This window comes from Rhea pennata, chromosome 4, assembly GCF_028389875.1.
Source record: "Rhea pennata isolate bPtePen1 chromosome 4, bPtePen1.pri, whole genome shotgun sequence".
Taxonomy (NCBI): domain Eukaryota; kingdom Metazoa; phylum Chordata; class Aves; order Rheiformes; family Rheidae; genus Rhea; species Rhea pennata.
Window position 1 is genome coordinate 71907375 of NC_084666.1, and position 22364 is coordinate 71929738.

Below are 22364 nucleotides of genomic sequence, written 5' to 3' on the forward strand. Positions count from 1 at the left end.
CACTTCAGTAAACTTAGAGAAAATGCTGTTTAACTACTCCTCTGATATTGAAATCCAGATTTGTTTAATTCACCATACAAATGGCATTTCATTTACATAGCATGGGCCCTGCTGCAAAAGGAGTAAGGTGAATGATGTAGTAATTTAGAGGTTTTAGAAGTGTGGTACAGGTCTGTATAGAAATTTTGCTTGGACATTCAGCAAGATGATGCAACCATGAAGACTATACGTGCTGTCTATGGGATCAAAGTGCAGGGTGTTTAATTGGAAAAAAAGCATCCTCATTCATAATTTGAGAGACTTTTCAGGGTTGGTCTGAAATATCTTCATCGGTGCTTTAGAGGATCTATTCTAGTGTAGGTTAAGTGGCTTCCTAGTGAATATCTTAATCTAATAACACAATTAATCTTCTCAGACAAGCCTCCACTGTATGTACAATTCCACTTAAATGGCTAAGGCTGTTCAATGAGTTGTTTTTAGGTTCACAGTACCTTACTATTTGAAGAACTAGCAGCAATGGGGAAAAGAACTTAAAGCATCTTGAAATAACATACTTCAACTTGACTGGTTCCTAAAAGAAAAATACAATATTTCAACTGTACCCCTTGGGTATATTATTAATGTTGATTTATAAGTTAAAAAAAAAAGTGAGTACAAAAAAAAATGTAATTACTCTAAAAGACCAGTAGTTTCAATACAATTCTGCTTATTCAGTTAAAGTCTTAAGTTGCTCACTGAAATCCATACAAGTATTTTGTGTATTCAGTCATAAAGCACATTGACAGACCTTGAAGCTTTCTGCTTATACACATAGAGAAAGCAATATTCCTAATTTTCGTAATTAAACAGCAGGAATATTTGTTACAGTGAAGCAGTAGCTCCTTTTTGGAATGAGCCTCATGTTAGTATTTTCAACACAAAAAAAAGGTCTGTTCTTTTCAAATTAATGCATTAAATAAAGTGTAGTACTAGTTTCTCTGAAGAAGTTGAGGACTAACATGTGCACCATGTGGAAGACCTCTTCCTTCCAGATCCCAAACCAGCATCAGTTAGTTGCCTCCTGTGATGACAGCACCTTCCTTTCCCTTTTGAATCCAGTTAACATAAAAAGCTGGCAATCTTGAACTTATTTTCACTACCTTTCCTACAATGTTTTCTTGTATACAAAATCTCTTGAAAAAAGGAAATTATGTTTTTCTTCCTCTGAATCTTTAGGCTAAGACAGCCAGAAAGTAAAGCTGACAGTATCTGCGAAAATAACCTTGACCCACAGAACAAGATGCTCTGTCATGTAATAACAACTGAAAAATATTTGTTTTGCCTGAGAATACTTAGACTCCAATTTTCCAATGCAACAGTTCATTTGTATTGGTCTCCCTCCCTCCTCATCCTCCCCTCAAAAAAAAACTCTAGATCATCTTTAGCTATTCTGTGGCTATGCCTACATGAGCAGACAGCACAGCTCACTCAGAATGGATTTGTAAAATGAAACAGCTGACACTTAAGACCCAGTAACAACATTTCAGAGAGTTGTTCTTAACAGCAGTTCTACTGCAGTCCCACCAGCTGTATACCAGTTAACCACTAAACCGCAGGTGCCAAGCTTCTGAAGTTCATCTTCCAATCTGTTAGGACTCAAAAACCAATCCAGTTCACTTTACTCAGGCTGCTCTATCATGTCTGTGTGTGCGTGTGGCAGAGGGGGAAGAATAATCAGAGATAATTAGGTTAGCAACATGCTTTTGAAGCAAGTCTTCTTAACTAAATTGTTGACCTATACACTTCCAGAAGTCCTACAAAACAATGCTCTTCAGAGCAGGTTCACTCTAGGGAAGTCATATTTGTAAGCAAGGCTCCTCATTATGAGAAGGAGAGCTTGTTCAGAGTCGCATCATGTATATGTACCCTACAATACAAAGATCAGGCAACAGCTTTCTGCTTTTGTCATTTATAAATGTCAGCTCCTGGATGCTTTGTCTTTTGTGGCTGGAAGCGTTTTGCATCATCTGCCTTGCTAGTAGCTCACAATTTAGAGAGAACATGTTTATATGGTAAAGTCCAGTCCTGAAACAAGCATATGAGCTTAAGAAAAAAGTTACCAGCACTGGAGAGAGATCAGTCTGTATTGTTCACAAGTAGGCAGGACAAGCCACCTGCTTTATTTCAGAATCCCATCCCTTAGCCACAACAGCAGTCCATTTTTTTTCCCCAAAGCCTCATCCTGCCCTGACAAAGTAATTTATTAAGCTCATCAGACAGTCGCTTCTGACCTTTGCTCTACTCTTAGCAGGATGATCCAACTAAAAAAGACCTATCTGCCAAGCCTCATTTGGACTGAGGTACTTCTGAAGAGCAGAGAATGAAGTACTTAAGAGTTCGATCCTTTGTTACTACCAAGTGCCAGCCACTTTTGAGGGAACTTTAGCACTAAAAGTACAGGTCAACTATATCAGTTCTATTCTATTCAACTTAAGAGTCAGTTCACAACTCAAGTTATAAAGGACTGTCAGTCTGAAAGTGTTTATTGCTTATTTATACATTACATAACTTAAAACACTTAGTTCCTATTACAGTGCAGGCAACCACACTTTCTAGTATGCTTCTAAAGCCCTAAGCAGTTTGTACAACATTTCATCCCATAGCCCCACTCTAAGCAATGCAAACTCAAGTCCAGGGTCCAGATTTATCCTGACAGGCAGCTGCTTGAAACGCTGCTCATGCCTTCATAGCCTACCTTGCACATCTTCAGAAGATTTTGATGTTAGCTTTTCAGGTTGCCAAATTACCTCCTATAGACAACAAGATCTGCTGCTCATTCAGTTTAAACAGGTTTGATAAAAGATTTACAGAGCTCTGCAATTGAGATGATCTTCTACTGAAGAGTAGCAAAGTTTTGGGGCTCCATGATGTATCTAAGCAGGTTTGTCATTAAATAAGCAGCTTCCAAGATCTAATTAATGATATCCCCACCACTTGTGGGCCATCTGATCTTCATGTGCAGTCACTAGGGTTCTGTTACTGCATTCTTCCCAACGTCTGACCTTCCCATTCTCCACTAAGATAAATTTCCACTCTACTTTGGTGTCTACTGGCAAGATAATGGATTCAGACCAGAAGCCATCCTTGTCACACTTGAGTGGAACGTAGCTGTGCCACTGGCCAAGACACTCGTGGTCACCTGTAACACCAATCAGCTGAGCATCCGAGTGTGTGATGTAGTGCACACGGAAAGTCACGTGGATATTTTGAAACATTGGGGGCACCGCTGCCACTCTCTTAGCTTTCAAGTCCCCATCAGGGCAGTCTCCCTGTTCCCATTCCTTGTTGTCACAGTCTTCTGCGCTGCCACTCTTAACAGCCTCCCCCAAGGCCAGGTGCTCAGAAACAACTTCCCACTCTTCATGGTCCACATCCCGACCCTCTGCTGGCTGACTCAGCTGCTCCTCACTTTTGTCCTCATGAGCATCACCAGAAGCTTCTGCCAAGTTCATCACACACCATCCATCACTTGCCCGCCCCTTCTGGGGTCTCAGTTCCCCTGCCTGCCCACCATGCGTTTCAGCTGGATGTTCCCCAGAGTCAGTCACAGAGGTGGCAGGCTTATTTGGGAGCAGGGGCTCTGTCTCTGGAGGTTCACAGGAAACTCCATCACTCTGAACATGGTTAAGCTCCTTCCTGGCTACAGCTGCCAAATCCTCTCCTGGCTTCTCTGGGCTGGACAGGGCAGTGGCCTTGGCTTCTAGCAGAACTTGCTCACCGCTTGCCAGGAGATCCTCTAAGCACAACATTCAGTTAAAACAGGCACACACAACAGTTTCAGCAGCACAGTTAAGCTCAGCAGCAGCAAGCCCCCAGAAGCAGCTCCCAGGCCTGGAGCACCGCCCCACCGGCACAGCTTGCTTGCACCTACTCCTAAGCGAGGGCAACCCGAGTGCGGGCAGGCTTGGGCAGGCAGCAACAGCCCTGCAACCCGCCGGCGCCCAGCAGCCCCCCGCTCTGCCCCCGCCACGCTACCTGTGGCTGCCGCCTCGCCCCGCGGCTGCGGGGCCCCCTCGGCGCCGCGGCACGGGGCTGGGGCCGGAGCCGCCGCCTCGCCGCCCTCCTCGCCTCGCCCGTCGGTGCCGCCGTACCAGAGCCAGGCGACGAGGGCGGCCAGCAGCCCCACCACCAGCGCCGGCCACAGCCCCGCTCCCAGCCAGCCCCAGCCCCAGCCCCAGCCGCGGGCCGCGGCGGGGAGGGCGGGGGCGGCTGCGGGCGGGGGCGGCTCGGCAGCGGGCTGCCGCAGCACGGGCGGGCCGCGGTCGCGGGCCATGGCCGGGCGCAGGCAGCGGGGCCACGGCCGGCCCGCTCCGGGGCCGCTTTAAGTCCTGTCCCGGCCGCGGGGAGGAGCCGCCGCCACGAGCCGCCCCGCCCCGGGGGCGAGCCGTTGGGGCCGTTGGGGCGGGCCGTTGGGGCCGTTGGGGCGGGCCGTTGGGGCGGGCCGTTGGGCAGGCCCTCGTGGCTGCGGTGAGCAGAGACGGGAGCGGGTGGAGGCAGCGGGGGAGCCGCGTCCAGAGAAACCCCCCTCCCTCCGGGCTCTCCTCGCCTGGTCGTCCCTGTTTTCCCCTGAGGTTTGTTTAAAAAAGAGAAGAGCCACGGTGTCCGCGGCCCCGGCCGGTCCTCCGCCGGCGCCTTGGCTTTCGGTGCAGGGAGGTGTCCAGCTGCGAAGGCGTTTGGTGCTGCCGTTTGCTTGTCTGCAGATTGCAGGTCGCGCTCTGACGCAGCTCTGTGTAGGTCTCGGGGGCCTCAAGGAACTGCTGAAATAATTCCGTACTGTTTCTGTAACATCTACATTTCCCCGCCGTTCACTTCTGTATGCGATCTGGGCTTGCGTTTACCCCGAGGAATGTAAACAAGGATTAAAACAAGAGATAATAAGCTAGGGGAGATGAAGTTAGAAGGCTTACTTCTCCTCCTCCCTGCCTTACCTTTTCTGTCATGCTTCTTTTTTTTTTTCTCCTCTCATTATTTTGTCTTCACAGCTAGGCAGTCTGCCCAAGGTAACAACAGAGGCATCGCTCGTTCCAAGTGTTTTAAATCAAAGATAAAGCAAAAATGAGGAGAGATGACAAAAGTTGACAACCAAAGGCTTGATTTCTTTTCTTTTCTTTTTCTTTTCTTTTCTTTTTTTTCATAGAAGCAGCATTCATGATTGGTGGGCTTATAGCTGTTAGTAAGTGCAGGAGTTTGCGAAGTTTAAATTTGGCAGTGCTGGTGGCATTATGATTTATATGTTCTACAGGGTGACTGTATATGCTAAGAGTGACTAACTTGCTTGTACTTTTAATGCTTGTACTGATTAATATTGGGCCATATTTTCCTGTTTTCCCTGAGAAGTGAGATGAAGGTGCAACTTCCATATCATACGCTAATGCTTACAATTGGATTTGTTAACATCGTCACGCTCTTCCGTCATTTGTATTATGCCCAGGAGGCTTTTTTGGACTAGCAGGACTTCAGATTCCATTAGTGCAGAATCAAATTGACAATGACTTTAATATAGTTTCATTTTGTTACCCAGTTCTGTTCCTCTTGAAGTGAGGATGTCAGATTTTAATTCAGAATTAAAGGATTATACAGCTAAATCTTACACAAAGTATCCATAAAATTCAATAAAAGATGTTATGATTTAGTATTTCAAATTGATAGTCCTGGAGTGACAAATGTTCAAAATGTTTAGCAAATGAATATAGATTGGACTATTAGCACTGTTAACAGCAGAGAAAGAATGAGGGGACATAGTTCCATTCATTTTTGACTACTGATTTCTTGAAAACATCCCCTTCATCTGAACAAAGGTGTTGTCTTTATTTAATTCTAAAGCCCACTGATGAGATCTTACCGGCTATCTCATTAGAAAAGAGAATGGCTAAGTGGATGTCCGAATAAGTCTATTTCCAGTATGCAAAGTTCTTAATCTTTCAGTGTCATTTAGAGCAATGCTATATCAGCTTAACAGGACATGAAATGTCATTTAAATTTATAGAAGCACAAGTGTGCAGTCTTCACAGTGAAGTTCCCTGGTTATGTGGTGCGTGTCAATCTCTGTGAATACACCAAAGCCATAACATTTTTCTTTCTGTGCATACAACATGGGTCTAATAGCTAAAACACCTTCTCTGAAACCTTGCTCCAACAAAGTTCTGAACTTGCACTATAGCATAAGTATGTGCTTTTGCGCTTTGATGTACGGTATGTGTTCAGACGTGCTAAACATGCACTGTTTGGACCTTCTGGTCAATAGTACATGGAAAGAAAAGAGCTATGAAGCAAGCCCTGCCTGGGCACTTTCTCAGTGAATCTGTCTTTTTGCACCCTTTGTTTTAGCACTATTGATGCTTCAAGGGGATAAATACCTGCAGCTTAGCCTTGCAAATTCAAACAGAAAGTTGAAATCAGTGAGTTAACTACTCCTTGCATAGTAGATTATAATTCTGCAGTTTGCTTATATCCCCTTTTCTAGTCTTCACAGTAGAAACAGTCCCTTGTTCTATATTTATACAACACTTAGCAAAGCTGTGCTTTTCAGTTATGGCACCCACATACTGTTGTGCTTTAGGTAGTGTGTACTGCAGTTGAAAATTCCTAACTACCTCCCTGAAACAGAGCAGACGGAAATCATTACCTTTCTTATCACTGTAAAAGAACATCCTTCTGCCAGCTCTGAGAACAGCTGAACAGGCAGTGTTTGGATCTGCTAACCCCAACATTTCTTTCTTTCAATATATCTGATAAAACAATTTAGAAAGGAAGAAAAACAAAACTGGCACAGCTTAGAAGTGACTGTTACAGAAATCTTTATGGAACAGTTTATTTTGAAGACACAGAAGCCTGAGAGATTAAAGGCAGAGTGCTTAAACAAAGGCTCTTTAATAAGCAAGAAAAGAGGAGGGTTATCTTCTGACTATTTATCTCACAAATTCATCATCTGTTGCTTCAGCCTCCTCTTCCCCTAGTATCTGCAGAAGGAACTAAAACAAGATGCACACACAAAAAACTGTAGTTACTAGTAATGCATTTGAATGGCTCGGAAAAGACAAGTGACAAGGACCTAGATGCCACTAGAGAAACGCTTCCTACACAACTGTACAGCCTTCCCAAGTGGGAAAGAACAGTTTTATAACCCTTTCCTGACTTGCTCACTCTGCTGAGCTCCCCAGCCCACTGCAGTTGCTGCTAGGTGTGGGGTGGCTTCTGTTTTGCGCCGGGTCAAAGGGAGAAGGGAGCTCAGTACTACTAAGCAATAAGAATGAATAGCTAAGGGAAAGGCAAACCTGTCCCTTTCAGAGCCAATGTGACTTTCTGCTGGATTAAACTAGCTGCAAGTGGTCCAGTTATGGTTGTAGCAATGGTACTCTGTCCAGGTAGCAGACAATTTGAGCTTTGGAATGCCTCCTATGCTGTCTATAACTTACCTTGTATTTCCTTTTTTTTAGAACAATTTCTCAGTGAATGTGAAGACTGAAATTCCTGGGTCTGTGATCACTTACCATGTGTTAGAAAGAGAGATGCTTGACAGAAGAGAAGTGAGAAGAGTCCTGTCTCAAGAGCTACAGGATGCTGAGCACCAACATCACTGCTCCAATATGAATACAGATCGTCGTAATTGGTAACTTACCCCGGGTTTCCGGTAGCCTTTCCTCTCCAGGAATTCCTTAAATGCATGCATCCCATAGTACTTGGGAGTCTCCTAAGAGAATTTCCAAAGCAGAATAATAGAAATGCAGAATGCATCTTGCTTTTTTTTTTTTTTTTTAGTTTTTGTTGGAACTAAACAAAGCAACAGTGCAGTAGAGGGACAAGGAGGCAGTTTTTGAGAATCTCAAAGATACTACCAATTCTGTTTCTAACTAATTCAAGATTTTAGTTTGTTCATGAGATCATTTCTAATGTGGCATCGTTTTGGAAGTTAGTGTCTTCAGCGAACACTGCAGTGTCGTTGCACTATTTTTTATTCAGTAAATGTGATAGCAATTGCTGAACCTTATTTTGAAAAGCTACCTGTGACTTTGTAGACTTACTAGCCAGCTGACTGGGGCAAGATCAGGAGCCTCAAACCTGCCACCTTCTCACATTTCAGAACCAAAGCAGTATGGTATATATTTACTTATGACTGCTCTATAAACAACAACTCTGCAGCCATGGCTGTTATTAGAAAGCCCATGTTCATTCTGTCTCTCAAATTAACTTTCTGAATTTTACTCTGTAAATTGTGCCCTCTAGTGTGGTGACAGGGAATTTCAGTGTAATTTAGAAGAGTATAAGAAATGCCCTGCTGAATCAGAACAGTGGTCCATCTACCTGACTGTTCTGGTTCTGACAGTGGCAGTAGTTTAGGGAGCACTCATGAGCCTGCCCAGTTTCCACTGCCTGATCTCCCAGTATTTACAGTTACTGTATTAAGGATATGGGAGAGCACTGCTCTTTTAACTTTAGCTTTTAGCTTTAACTTGTGTGAGTGCAGTGCTTCTTCTGGTTTTATTTTTGTAATAGAACAAAACGGAAACATGAACAAGCAGAGAAGAAATCACAGTTAAGCAGCCCTGTTATCCCCTTTGGCTGTACTACTGGGAATTCCACAGACAATTCAGGGAAGAGATTTGCCAGGGAAGCTTTACGGAGGTTTGCAGGGAGCTCTTCCTGAGCATAAGGGCAGCAAGGGAGAAAGCCCAGGGAGGCTTTTAAGATGCTCTAATGAGAAAGGAAAGGACAATAGCTCATAGGTGAGGTGGAGGCAGGTAGCAGCTTTTTGATGAATAAGAGCTGCCTATGTCTGCATATTGCCAGGCCTTATACTGTGGCTTCTTAGTGCGACAAAGTGAAAAATCCAGTCACTATTACCAGTAAGGTGAATAGTAGGAGCCCTTATGTCTCCTGTTAACAGTGCACATGGTGCTCCCATAACATGTACTGTGTAGTCATTGACTCAGTTGAGCTCCATGTCCATAATTTCATAGTGCTTATAGTACCTTCTTAATGGATGGTGTCGTGACATTTTTAATGCCACCGCCTCTTTGTTTTGGATCCATTAAAGGTTCACCTACATTTTGTTTCTTCCATGTTTTGGGGTCAAGGTACCAGGCTCCGTATTTGATCTTAACAAATTTGGGTTGACGTGGTTCCTAAAAAGGAATAGAATAATGAGTGGTAACTCTCTGATCATATTTCATATCGATAAAGCAGATGCCAAGTACTAATGCTACATAAGCACACTTCAATACATACCCCTTAGAGCAGCAGTATAGTAAAGTGTAACCATGTTCATCACCATTGATTCTTTCAACGTAAAGAATATTACACAAAAGACCAATGTTTTGTCTACTATTCCTCTTGAGTTTTCTAACCCACCCATTTGCTAGTGAGTGGTTTCTTCTTTGTGTTCAAAGGAGCAGACTTGGGAAGAGCCTCTGTGATAAAAGAGGATGCACAGCAAAGTGGAGGAAGGCAAGCAGCGGATAGAGTTAGAAAAAAGAAACCCAGGTGGAAGTGTGAAAACAAGTAAAGAAGTAAGGTGATTTGTTCATCTCTTCTTGTTATCCCTGGTGTGCCCGAAGCCACAGCTAAAAAGAGATAGGAAAATAAACAGCATCAGCTCTTAGTAGCTCACAAGGCTGAGTCTAAATTATCTTTCCCTAGAAGCCACTTGCCAGGGTAAAATATCAAATTCAGGACTTGAGACACACCGGGAATTAGCCTTTCTTCCACCATGGGGATTTTCTTCAGATTTTCTTAAAGCAGAGGCTTGACAACTTTTTGCATTGGATACTCACTCAGCCAGATAGCAAAACAGACGAGGGGAGTGTTCATACATCTTGGACATGCCTCATCCTCCTAGAAGAAATGGTAACCCTGACCATCTTTCTGTGCCATCCTTTTCCCCACGCTAATTGGTAGTCGTGCAATATCTTGACCCTCTCCTATGTGCTGTATTTTCTGGCAGCCGGCGGGTGGCACTTGAGTAGTATTTCTGATAATAAAAGCTTATTTCTGCTTCTGCTCAGTGAAGGGATGGTTCCTCTTAATTACTGCTAGACAGCTTTTGAAGAGCAGTGATTATTATGCCTTCTGATTCAGATTGCTGACCAAGAAGCTATTTTCTACAAAAACACACTGGAAAGGTAAGGAGAGCATAGAAACCAAACTAGGCGGTTTAGTATTGGTTGGAGTGCTGTCCTCTTATATAGTCTTCAGGGTGGCCAGTCATGAGGACACCCAAAATCTAGAGCTGCTTTACATTGTCAGCCATTAAAAGTTGGAAAGGAGCCAGTGAAGACAAGGGAAAGCTGTTTCTCATAATAAAGCAGCGTGTGTGCGTATGGCTTACAGTGATAGTGGAGGAAAACCAAGCACCATCAAAGTCTTTTCTTGTGTCTGAGGTATCAAAGGCAATAGGGACCTCAAGAGTCTGGTGTTAGGGCTAATGTCTGCAGGCTGCTTATGGTCCATGAATGTATTTATTAAATATATATATATATATATAATATGGAAGGCAGATATGTTTCTGCCTATCAGCAGGTAGACTCAGGAACTGTTTTCCAGCTAGTGCCAGTTACAAATTCAAATATTTTTAAGTCTAATGGTAAGATCAAAATTCTGGAAAACAGTAAAGCTTATCTGTATCTTGAGGGCTTTCTTCTTCATAGCCATCAAAAAATTGTAGGATACAAGAGAATCTGTGGATTCTCTTCAGAAAGTTTGTGATCTTAAAATTATGAAGCACTAATTTACCCATCTACCCTAAGACAACATCAACTTGCTGATGATTGTCTAACCTGATCCTGAAAGAGGGATGATCCTCCAAAACAATGTATTTCATTATTTAACTGTCCTTTGTATTAGAAAACTGTTGCTAGTTTTGTAACTACATCTCTCTACTCCCCCTGAGCTCAGTGTTTCTTACCCTATCCCAAAGAAATATGGGGAGCAAAGTATTTCTGGTCTCTTTGTATCACCCTTCTATTTAATTGGCGCTGCTTATGTATATCCGCAATTATCTCTTACCCACATTAGGTAACCCAGTTTGCTACATCTGTGCATGTTGGTCATAGGTATGTGGTGATTTCTTCAGCTCTCACCATTTTCTTTTGAACTTGTTCACAATTTTCTTGAAAAATAGTGATCAAACTGTACAGAAACATCTCCCCCTGAAGTCTTACCCAGACTAAGCAGAGCAGATTATCTCACATTCCTCTCCGTTCTCATGGTAGGATGCCTCAATTCGGCTAGTGTTCAATACTGGCTAGTATTCAAAATCACTTCCTCCAAGCTCAAGAGTGCTGCATCCCTGTGAGTAAGAAGTGCGGCAAAAGGGGCAGGAGACCTGCATGGGCAAGCAAGGAGCTCTTGGCCAAATTCAGACAGAAGGAGAAAATACACAGAATGTGGAAGAGGGGACAGGCTACTTGGGAGAATTATAGGAATGCAGTCAGAGTATGTAGAGATGCGGCGAGGAAGGCTAAGGCCATATTGGAATTGAGTCTGGCAAGGGATGTCAAGGACAACAGGAGGGGCTTCTTCAAATACATCAGCAGCAAGAGGAGGACTAGGGAAAATGTGGTCCCGCTCCTGCATGGAACAGGGGCCCTGGTGACAAGGGATACAGAGAAGGCAGAATTACTAAATGCCTTCTTTGCTTCAGTCTTCGCTGCTAAGGGCAGCCCCCAGGAGTCCCATAGCCTGGATGTGAGGGAGAAAGTCTGGAGAAGCGAAGACTTTCCTTTGGTTGAGGAGGATAGGTTTAGAGACCTTCTGGGCAGGCTGGACATCCACAAATCCATGGGCCTGGATGGGATGCACCCACGGGTACTGAGGCAGCTGGTGAGTGTTGTTGCCAGGCTGCTCTCCAGCACCTTTGAAAAGTCATGCAGAACTAGAGAGGTGCCTGAGGACTGGAAGAAAGCCAATGTCCCTCCAGTCTTCAGGAAGGGCAAGAAGGAGGACCCAGGCAACTCTAGGCCGGTCAGCCTCACCTCCATCCCTGGGAAGGTGATGGAACAGCTCATTCTGGATGTCATCTCCAGACATGTGGAGGAAAAGAAGGTGATCAGGAGTAGCCAGCATGGATTCACTTAAGGGAGGAAATCCTGCTTAACCAACCTGATTGATAGCCTTCTGTGATGGAATGACTGGCTGGGTAGATGAGGGGAGAGCAGTGGACATTGTGTACCTTGTCTTCAGCAAGGCTTTGGACACTGTCTCCCATAACATCCTCCTAGGCAAGCTCAGGAAGTGTGGGTTAGACGAGTGGACAGTGAGGTGGATTGAGAACTGGCTGAAAGGCAGAGCTCAGAGGGTTGTCATCAGTGGCCTGGAGTCTAGTTGGAGGCCTACGGTTAGCGGCATCCCCCAGGGCTCAGTGCTGGGTCCCATCCTGTTCAACTTCTTCATCAGTGACCTGGAGGAGGGGACAGAGTGCCTCCTCAGCGAGTTTGCTGATGATACCAAGCTGGGAGGACTGGCTGAGACAGCTGAGGGCTGTGCTGCCATTCAGAGAGACCTGGACAGGCTGGAGAGCTGGGTGGAGAGGAACCTCATGAGGTTCAACAAGGGCAAGTGCAGAGTCCTGCACCTAGCAAAAAATAACCCTAGGCACCAGTACAAGCTGGGGGCTGACCTGCTGGAGAGCAGCTCTGTGGAGAAGGACCTGGGAGTGCTGGTCGACGACAAGTTCACCATGAGCCAGCAATGTGCCCTTGTGGCCAAGAAAGCCAATGGTCTCCTGGGGTGCATTAGGAAGAGTGTTGCCAGCAGGTTGAGGGAGGTGATCCTGCCCCTCTCCTCAGCCCTGGGGAGGCCTCATCTCAAGTACTGTGTCCAGTTCTGGGCTCCCCAGTCCAAGAGAGGCATGGAGCTACTGGAGAGAGTCCAGCACAGGGCTACGAGGATGATCAGAGGGCTGGAGCACCTGCCCTATGAGGAATGGCTGCGAGAGCTGGGCCTGTTCAGCCTGGGGAAGAGAAGCCAGAGGGGGCATCTTATCAATGTGTATAAGTATCTGAAGGGAGGATGTCAAGGGGACGGGGCCAAACTCTTTTCAGTTGTCCCATGTGACAGGACAAGAGGCAATGGGCAGAAGTTGAAGCACAGGAAGTTCCGCCTGACTGTGAGGGGGAATTTCTTCCCTGTGAGAGTGACAGAAGACTGGACCAGGCTGCCCAGAGAGGTTGTGGAGTCTCCTTCTCTGGAGATCTTCAAGGCCCGCCTGGATGCAAACCCTGTCTACCATGCTCTACGTGACCCTGCTGAGGGGGGAGGTTGGACTAGATGATCTCCAGGGATCCCTTCCAACCTTACTGATTCTATGATTCTATGAATTTTTTGCATGACCAAGATGATGCTGACACAACCTACTAAAATCCCCGTATCCTTTTCTGCTGATCTACATCCTATTCAGTTGTTCCTCATTCTGTATTTATGCAGTTGAAAATATACACTTGGGAGAAGTAATTTGCATTTGGCCCTGTTCTTTTGCACTATTTCTTTTTTTTTTCTTTTCTTTTTTTCTTTTTTTCTTTTTTTTTTTTTTTTTTTTTTTGGTCTAATATGTCAGGATCATTTTGAGTCCCTCTGAATCCCTTCAACATCCATGCAGTGTCTTCTAGCATGGTTTCATCTGTAAATTTGATAGATTCTTTGGACCTACATGTGTTTTGCTTGAATTTTCAAGGAAACAGCTAGTGGATCTTGAGTTTGTTTCTACCATTTTTCCACAGAATAACGTATTTCATCCTCATCTAGCTGCCTTGAAATCAACTAACAGGACTAATTACTATGACAACTGTTCTATCCCTGATACGGCCTCGATCTTAGCCCTTTGTTAATTGCCTTAGCTGCTTGACTGTGATTGACTTTTCAGTAAAATGAGGCAGAGAAAGTATTAAAGGTTCTGTCTATCTCATCATTTGCTGACAGCATCTTTCTCCAGTGATAAATATTTCCATTGGTGTTCTGCTCATTATAAGCATAGGTAAAGAATGTCTCTGTGTTACCTAATATCTCTTGGTAGTTGCATCTCATTCGATATGTTTACTCCTCTTAGTTTGCCCTAAACTCTTGTGCTGCTCTTTCCTACTTGCTCTTAGTAATCTGACTTGAAACTCCAAAATGCCTTTGTTTTTCAGTGGAAGTTCTGTGTGCAGCAGAATGACAGAGTCAGTATACAGTAAAGGAATAGACTGAAACAATAATAAGACATTATTCTATTCTGTTATGTTATTTTGCCAGTGATGGCAGAATAACATCTGTAGCAGAGCCCCCAGTACATAAAACAATGTAATATACAGTGGCCAGATTCTGTGAAGTGCTAAGTGTCCTGAGCTCATCCCAGAGTTCAGTGAAGCTGTGGTACCCAGCAACTGTTAAAGGCTGAATCATAATTAAACTGTTCCAATAAACAAATTCATGCTGATAGACCCTCAAGGTCATCTAAAGCCCTAGAAAATTTTTGTGATTTCCATGTGGATTTGTTATATTGCCCAGCTGTTAGAGTAGAGCAGCATAAAAGACATCCAAATATTTGTTTTCAGGCAACTTTCAACATAGAAGATTATCCAAGTCCAAAGTCTGAAGAGTACTAAAATAACAAACACAAGCTTGAATTTGGTGATAAGAAAGAACATGTATGTGCCTGTTTGTAGCTGACAGGTATAATCTTCTGAGCTGGAGACAGAAAACAGTTGATGCTGAGAGAATACCAGGAAGGTGTTATTAACTGCAGGGAAAGAACAGCTCCTGGGAGGATACTCAGCAGGGAGCTAGTGTAGAGCGTGGTCCATTTTTCACTCTGTCTTACTGCTTGCTACCCGTATCAGCAAGCTCTACAGGCAGATTTTTTTTCTTTCAGCTGGAGCATCCCATGTATATTCTCACAGCTTTGCTCTGAAGTTTTATGTACTGTGAAATAAAGCTGTTCATCAGAATTGAAGAAGGCTTTAGAGCCATGTCACCAATGTCTTCACCTGGCTCATATTGCAATACCTTCTTTACACCAGTTTAAATATTCTCTTAGATTTATAAGGTGTCAGGTATAACTTCATCTGCTTTCACAAGGAAGGATTTTGCTGAGGTATGTCTGGATGAAGTAACCAAGAACATGCAGAGTGGAGCAGAAACAATTCACAGAGTTCTCTAGGAGAGCTTTCCTTCCTTTGGCAAGCATTTTCTCACCCCTAGCCTGCCTATGGACTCTTTTACATTTCTTCATGTATCACTGAGTGCAAGTTCTTCTTTCCCAAAAGGAGAGTCCTAACCTTCATGAGATTACTTACGGCAGACCTTCATATAATTTCTGAATACGAATGTTCCTGCTCCTTTTTGAAGATAATGTTTTCCTGAAAGCTAGAAGTTATTTGATTATTTTATAAATTGCATGATTACATTCTAAATGAAGCTACCAGTTCCCTGACTTTGCTTTTTTTTCTGTGTAGCCTGGCCTCCTTACCTCATGAGGACTCTTTATAACTTTCCTGGGAGATGAGCCTCCCAGACATTCTATAAGCTCTGGAGGTAGATCATTTATCTCCATGACTCGGACACTCTTGGTATCAGAGCTGGTATTCTCATTGATGTAATATATTTCTTCTCCCTGAAATAAGATAGCGACAGGAAAGTTCCATGTGCCTTGAAATACACTTTTGCTGACAGGAAACCATGCCCTATTCTGAAACTGTTCCCGCAAGTTCTTCTTTCCTGAGTGTAATGTTTGAGGGAGGATGTCACTGTAGTCACTGAATCATGTGCTGCTTTGGTCTAATAACAGGAGAAATCATAAAGCCCTTTCCCACTCGGTCATGTTAGAGAATAAAGGAAGATGTGGGCCTTCAATCTGTGCTTAGCAAGCCAGCACATGATGCAGTGACTCCATCGTGAGACGGAGGTCACGTGCCAGACTAAGAGTGTGATTTTTTGCTTTGTTGAATTATTCCCTGCTTTGCCCGGGCTGAGGTGTTAAGAGGTACAGCTAACCTCTATGAGGCAATGCAGATTTCAGTGAAAGTCCCCATCTTGGGGACTGTTGGCAACATGAGTGTCCAGAATTGCCAATGGCCACAAAATATTCAATACTGGGCCAGCAGGCACAACAAAATATGACACTAAGCCAGGGCTGATGCCCAGGGGCTGACAAAGATTGGGAACAGACAAGTTATCACTCAAGTGATATTCTGCAGGATGCAGGGGACTAGGAATAGTGAAGGTATGCTCAGTTGTTTGTCTTCCTGAGGAAGGTGGTGGTGGACAGGCAGTGCAATAGGTTCTCAGACAGTATTAAGCCCCATAATGTTCTTTCCTCAATGCCACTTGTGGTGGAAAAATACTACAAATTATTGAACACCTTGTTGTCATGATGTGAACAGCTGTACTCTTGAGGGAGGCTAGAGATATGCCCATTGGAACAGTTGGTGGACTTCATGCTTCTTGTGCTAGAATAAAATACTGCTACATGCAGGTGCTCATCATGGGCAACATGACATCATGGTGCCAAAGCTTTGTGCTTACCAAGAAGACTGAGGGGAGGTGAACCTGAGTGACTGAAATTCTGCAGTGTGTCTCTGGATCTCCTCAGGTGGGGCTGGGAAAGGGACTAGATCTGCTGAGAGGAGCAGTTTGTTCCAGATCTGTGCATGTGCACGGAGGAGATCCTAAGGGAACTACAGGAAGGAGATGCTATAGGCTTCCTTACAGGCATAAGGCCCCTAAGAGTCCCCTTTATTTTTTAACATCCCCATCTGTTCTCTCAGAACCACTTTGAACATGCCTTCCTTGCAACTTAGCTTCTCTCCAGCCAAGTGGGGTTCATGTTAGCACAAATACACCTGAATGTTGATGTGTTCACTAGCACAGGTGTGTTCAGAGATGGGTTTTCTCATTGCCCACCTCAGGAGCACAGCCCAGTCCAGGCCAGGGCCTGCTCTGCTCCTTCTGCAAGCCAAAGGCCAGATTTCCAGAGGAGACCAGGCAAACTGGGGAAGTCACATCACCATTGCGTTCTCTGTCATGGGGCTAGGCCTGCCATGTATGACTTTCTTGTCTGGAATCACCCTTCCAGCAGCTAGAAAACAAGCTGTCTGTCTCTAATAGCTCCTCCTTCTCCAGTACTGGTCACTTAAGACCCCTGTTATCCGGCACACTTCCAGGGGAACAAGTGCCTTTCATGCCTCTAGCTAGTATTGCCCTGCCCCAGGACAGGAGCCAAGGGTTGTCACACACAGAGCCTCATTGTATAAGCTGATAGACATGAGCTATTTGCATAAAGGCTGACATATAAAGCATTTGTTTACTAGTGGCTGCTACAGACCAACTGAGGAGAGTGGGAGACAGGGGCTAAGAATGACTTATTCTGGCTTATTTCTAGGTATGTCAAGCATGCGTTTAACTATAATAGACACTGGGAATCAGGAAGAGACTCCCAATTGATTCATTATTTTAAAGTAGAACTCATAGACCTCTCAGGTAAGCTGTGAATTCTTCTCCTTGTAGTCTCTGTGCTGAACCTCTCTGGGAGTTCATAGACATCTGTAAAGGTTTGCTGGCCAGGCCTTCATGCTGCATGAAGCAGACAGATACCCAAGTATTTCTGATGTATACAGGAATTAGCTGATGACATGAGTTCATCTGCCTGGTGTGTTGAAGATGCACTGGAATGGGGAGGAGGGGCTGCCCTTGGATCTTGAGAGTTCTCACAAGAAAAATATGTCATCAGAAAGCTACCTCAAGCTTGAACAAATGAGAAGAGCCTTTGGGCTGCTCTGCTTTAAACCCTCATGCTGCTTATGTGGGCCATTTTGATCTCTCTTCTCATCTGTGCCAATGAACTCTCTGCACTTAACAACTGAGACCACAGAATTTGTGCATGCTAAGACCCCAGTGGACTCAGCTGTGCTGCTCTCATTCCACTGATATTGCCTGCTAAAAGATACATATATTTAAAAAATTTCAATAGTTAGATGAATGATTGAGCAAATAATAATGTAATCTAAGCTAGCAAAATGACCTAATTGCAGCCTGTAATACTTGTATTTATTTCAGGAACACGGAATGGATCGGCCTATGATATAAGACAGAGCCAAAACAAAGCAGAAACTGACCGTAGGACTGCAGGCTCACTCAAGTGTACAGCCACAGTAAACTGCAGTTAGAAGAGGCTGTAAAAATCCCTTGCTCATCATGCAAGACCTCTGCTTTTACTCCATAAGATGGTATGTAGAGATAGTATGCATGTATGTTTTAATGCAGCAGCATACATTTTTAGCTCCATAATCTATTCTCGAATTCTTTGAGGTTGATAAGAAGTTAAGCACAGGCTAACAAAAGAAAACCCAAGAGTCATAAAGCAATGCAGTGGAATTTTCAAAAGCAGAGTCACCTACTCCAACAGAAATAATTAGAAAGTTTATCTTTGAATACAAAAGAAGGCTAACATGGAGCCCGAGCATGGATGTAGGTACAACACATTACAAATCTGCTTTCGCAGAGTCTGCTGTATCATGGAACATGCCAATGGAGCATCACTCACCTTTGTAAGGCTGAAGTGGTATTCATGTAGAATACGACTCACAGATCAGGAAAATGGGTGCCACTGGTCACCAGTTTTAAATTGTGCCCTTTGTGGTTTGCATAAAACTAAGTATGGACTGCTGAAACTGTGCTCAGTCAGGCTGAATCCAACATAAAGCAAATAAACACAGCAAGCGTCTCTCTCTGTCCCCTCCCTGCAGGCAGGCAGATGTTGGAGTAAACAGATGGACTTTGCAGCATTACAGAATAAATTTACTTGTGATTTACTTTATATTTTGTCATTCTCTATGTACAAAGCTTCTATAAAATCAGAAGGGCCAGTCAGGGGCCCTTACATGCCAGGTTTCTCAACAGCTCCTATGGGATTTAGGCCCTCAGCTCCTCCAACAGTTGTAGACTTTAATCCAGACTCTTTTAGGAGGCATGAGTACAGTATTTCATAAAAAGGTCATATAGGAAACAGTGTATGATAACCATTAGAGAAAAAGTAGGGTAAGAAGATGAATAGTAATTTGGCTTGTACCAGTAACTACTACTGGCAGCTTAGGTCTGTCCAGTCGTAGTCAGGCTAAGCAGAAGTCAGAGGATTGGAATATTTTGGAAAGGTAAGATAGAGATAACATGGAGCTTTCCACCGGCAAAAGGTCGGAAGCAGCAGTTTGAGTAGCTACAATTTTTGCTGTATTTAGATCAAGTAGTACGATTGTATCATGTTAGCTTACACAAAGATGTTTTATACTCGAGTAATATAATAAAAGATGAGTTTGGCATTCTGATTGCATTCTAGGGCCCAGTCTTTATGCAGAGGTTCCCAAATACGGTTACCTAAACCCTTCTAAAAAATTAGCTACTGAGCTTAGGGCAATTAGGTCATATTTCTATCCTAATACATAATTTCCTTTTTAACATTTCTCTGAAATCATCTGTGCTCCTGATTTCATATCTACTTTTCTTCAATTACATTACATGTCCAATAGCATTTTGTTTCTATGCATTTTCTGTCTATCATCACATGTGAATTTGGCATCATATTATATTAATATTGCAATGGTCTTTATTTATTCCCTGTACTGCATGACTTCTGAGTTGCTAAGTCAAATTCTTGTTATCTGCCTTTTCTCTTTGGGAAAAGGTTTGTATTCTCAGCTAATGTTTGAGGGTCAGCCCAGTTAAAATCCCAGCAGCCAAGTGTTGCAGTGCTCACAGCTGCGAGTGTGCAGAGCATTTTTTTCAGGGCTCAAACTATGTTCAGGCACACTAGTCTGAAGAGAGTAGTGTGAGTTGATGACACCTGCCTTTGGTGAGAAAGTGCCGGGTATTTTACTTACCAGAGATGCATCCCAGACACAAAATTCCATGGCCGCTGGCTTTGTGTTTATATTCACAGGAGGAAGGTAGCTCAATCCAGGCATCTTTTCTCTTTTTGCTACCTCTCCTTTGAGAAGAGATGTATGTGGGCTTTTTTTTCTGGACTCCTTGCTGCAGAAGGAAGAGACATGACACGATTAGTCATGGTCTGTAGGTACGTCTTGACAGCGTAGAGGAGACCACAAGGTTTCAGGTCAGTACAATTTGGATAACTGTAGTTATGTCACTCTCCAGTTTATCCATGGGGAAAATGAAGAAAGTTTCTGGAACTGGTGGAGCTTTAGGCAGCTTTGTGACGGCCAGAGATGCATGCATAGGCTTGCAGATCTCAGCCATAGCAAAGGGAGTTCCCTTTGAATGCCATGGCTGTGGGTCAGGCCCATAATAGCCTCTTTGATAGGTATGATTGGAGGAGTTAAGTAGGGTATCCAAACTATTCCATATTCACTGAGCTGCTTAAGACAAAGGACAGTAATCAGGAAATCAGTGCTGTTCCTTGAGTCCTTCTAGAGGTACAAGATGTGGAATGCGTCTGACATTGCAAGATGTGGAATGCATCTGACCCACAGATATACGCACCTTTTCTCTTTCTCCGTCTTGCATTTTGAGTTAAGCCCACTCCTACATTCAGAAACCAGTTCTGAACTCAGACTGCCATGTCCCATACTCACTGTGCCAATGACCTACGCATTGCTTCTGTTTGGTGTTTGTCCTTGGGATAATGCTGGATTTTCTGAGGAGGGAGGCTCTCCTCTTTATGATCACTCTTCACAGCCCTGAAGCTCTTGTGCATCTCAGCTTCCAAGACATTCATCACCTCTAGAAGGAGCTGAGGGCCAAAAGAGAAGAGAGTTCAAAAGGACTGCCCCAGCTATTCTTACTTCCACTGAGTTTGGGGAGGACCTCACAGCAGAATAAGGAACACAGTAAGAGGATAGGCTGGAAGGAAGATTGCCCTCCATATGGGAAAGGTGCTGTCTAAAGACGTGAGATTTAATTGTGGTATGAGACATCCTGAATTACAGATGCAGTGCAGGACACCAGGCCTTTATTGTGTTTGAAGGAGGGAAGATTATTAGTATTCCTGGAACTTTCAGGGATGTTGTGAAATGTACCCAGCACCAAAGGGTAAAACCGCTACCCTCCAGCGTCATATATTGACGGAGAGGTGTGGGACCAGTTAAAAAAACTGTGCAACTAATCTCACCGTGTTAGAAAAGTGTCTGAGAAACCTGTCAGCTCCTCTGAGCTGTCCCTATGATATGATAAGATTGGGGATATATTTTTAAATGGCAATTCAGACTTCGTTGACTTGCTATTTTTATGGAATAAGGAGTTTTGATTTTTATGTAAAGTCAAGAAGGAATTGCATTTCAAGTGCTGAAAGAATGCTCATTTCAATGAAGAATATCAGCAACTAAATTGTCTTTACCTCTGGAAAGATGCTGTCTTTCAAATGACAGTAAAATGACTGAGGGTGCTGGCTCAGATTGTGGTCCATCTTCTCACTGAAATCCTCCTGGGCTTCCTGTGCTGACATGAGCTTGCAATTGGGTATGGCAGATGTCTTCCGTGCCTTCTGATGGGCCAGGTGTGATCTACTCTGTAACACAACAGGGGAAAGCCCCTTTGTACTACAGATGATGATGTTATCACAGGGAGGAGGGACGCCATTTCTAAAATCATCCAGGCCACTTTTTAAGAATCGCCAGCGCTGGCTGTTAAGGGAATCTGAGAACCTCTGTTTAGTGCCATGTACTGGAAAGCATCTTGCTGACAATTTTCCCTTGTACCTGAACAGGAAAAACTCTAGTTAGTACAGAAAATGTGCATTGTAAGGAAGTGTGTTTTAAGACTTACCTCATTTGTATTAAGAAAGCAGGAATAAAAGGCTAACAGTGTCTAGGCTGCAGCTGGACATTTTAGCTCCACTGTTTGCCCCACATGGAAGTGGGACATAGCAACTGAGTTCAGTGGTTAGTGTCAAAGCCTAGGACCAAATATGCAGCAACACTTGGGCTCCATAGGCTCAGAATGTCAAAGGGGAGCTGGAAGCTGACATTCAGGAGTCAGGCAAAGAATTAGGTTACAGACCAGAGGGACGATTTAATTGCTTTGCCTGCTTGCCCACTAACACATTTCACAGGAAAAAACTCTATTCCAAACCCACTAACCCTGATGGCTGCTAGCCTGACTCAGAATGGGGCCAGACTCTGCTGTCTGCCTAGGATCTTTAAGCTGGAGCTTCTGGAGGGCAGCGTGAACATGCCAGAGTGACAGGCAGGCTAACGAAACAGTGCATAGCCCCATATTTCTTCACTAGACCTCCCTTGGTCCCTTGCTCATGCTCACAGTGGGGCTGTGCTCATCCTGACGGCTCCACACCGCAAGGCCCTCACTGCCTGGTGCGGAAGGACAGAGCTCAGTGGCTTCAGGTCGCTAGG

The 22364-nt window shown here is 44.1% G+C and overlaps 2 protein-coding genes across 2 annotated transcripts; both read right to left on the reverse strand.

Annotated features, from left to right (window-relative positions):
• Nucleotides 1–2493: 2493 nt before the first annotated feature.
• STBD1 (starch binding domain 1) lies at nt 2494–4312 on the reverse strand. Its single transcript, XM_062575035.1, has 2 exons — nt 4015–4312; nt 2494–3775 (listed from the first exon to the last, which is right to left on the reverse strand). The coding sequence occupies exons 1-2, from the start codon at nt 4310–4312 to the stop codon at nt 2955–2957; spliced, it is 1119 nt and encodes a 372-aa protein (XP_062431019.1). The 3' UTR covers nt 2494–2954.
• A 2635-nt stretch (nt 4313–6947) lies between these two features.
• FAM47E (family with sequence similarity 47 member E) lies at nt 6948–21785 on the reverse strand. Its single transcript, XM_062574971.1, has 8 exons — nt 21781–21785; nt 21353–21713; nt 20592–20749; nt 19881–20031; nt 15479–15622; nt 9009–9161; nt 7658–7729; nt 6948–7010 (listed from the first exon to the last, which is right to left on the reverse strand). The coding sequence occupies exons 1-8, from the start codon at nt 21783–21785 to the stop codon at nt 6948–6950; spliced, it is 1107 nt and encodes a 368-aa protein (XP_062430955.1).
• Nucleotides 21786–22364: the final 579 nt, after the last annotated feature.

Excerpts from the sequence above, each read along its gene's own strand:
- STBD1 (XM_062575035.1), bottom strand. The coding sequence starts at position 4,312 with ATGGCCCGCGACCGCGGCCCGCCCGTGCTGCGGCAGCCCGCTGCCGAG. Across the intron at positions 3,776-4,014 it reads GGGCGAGGCGGCAGCCACAG|AGGATCTCCTGGCAAGCGGT; the intron begins GTAGCGTGGCGG and ends TGTTGTGCTTAG.
- FAM47E (XM_062574971.1), bottom strand. Across the intron at positions 20,750-21,352 it reads AAGACAGCATCTTTCCAGAG|CTCCTTCTAGAGGTGATGAA; the intron begins GTAAAGACAATT and ends TTTGGCCCTCAG. Across the intron at positions 20,032-20,591 it reads ATGCGTAGGTCATTGGCACA|CAAGGAGTCCAGAAAAAAAA; the intron begins GTGAGTATGGGA and ends TTCCTTCTGCAG.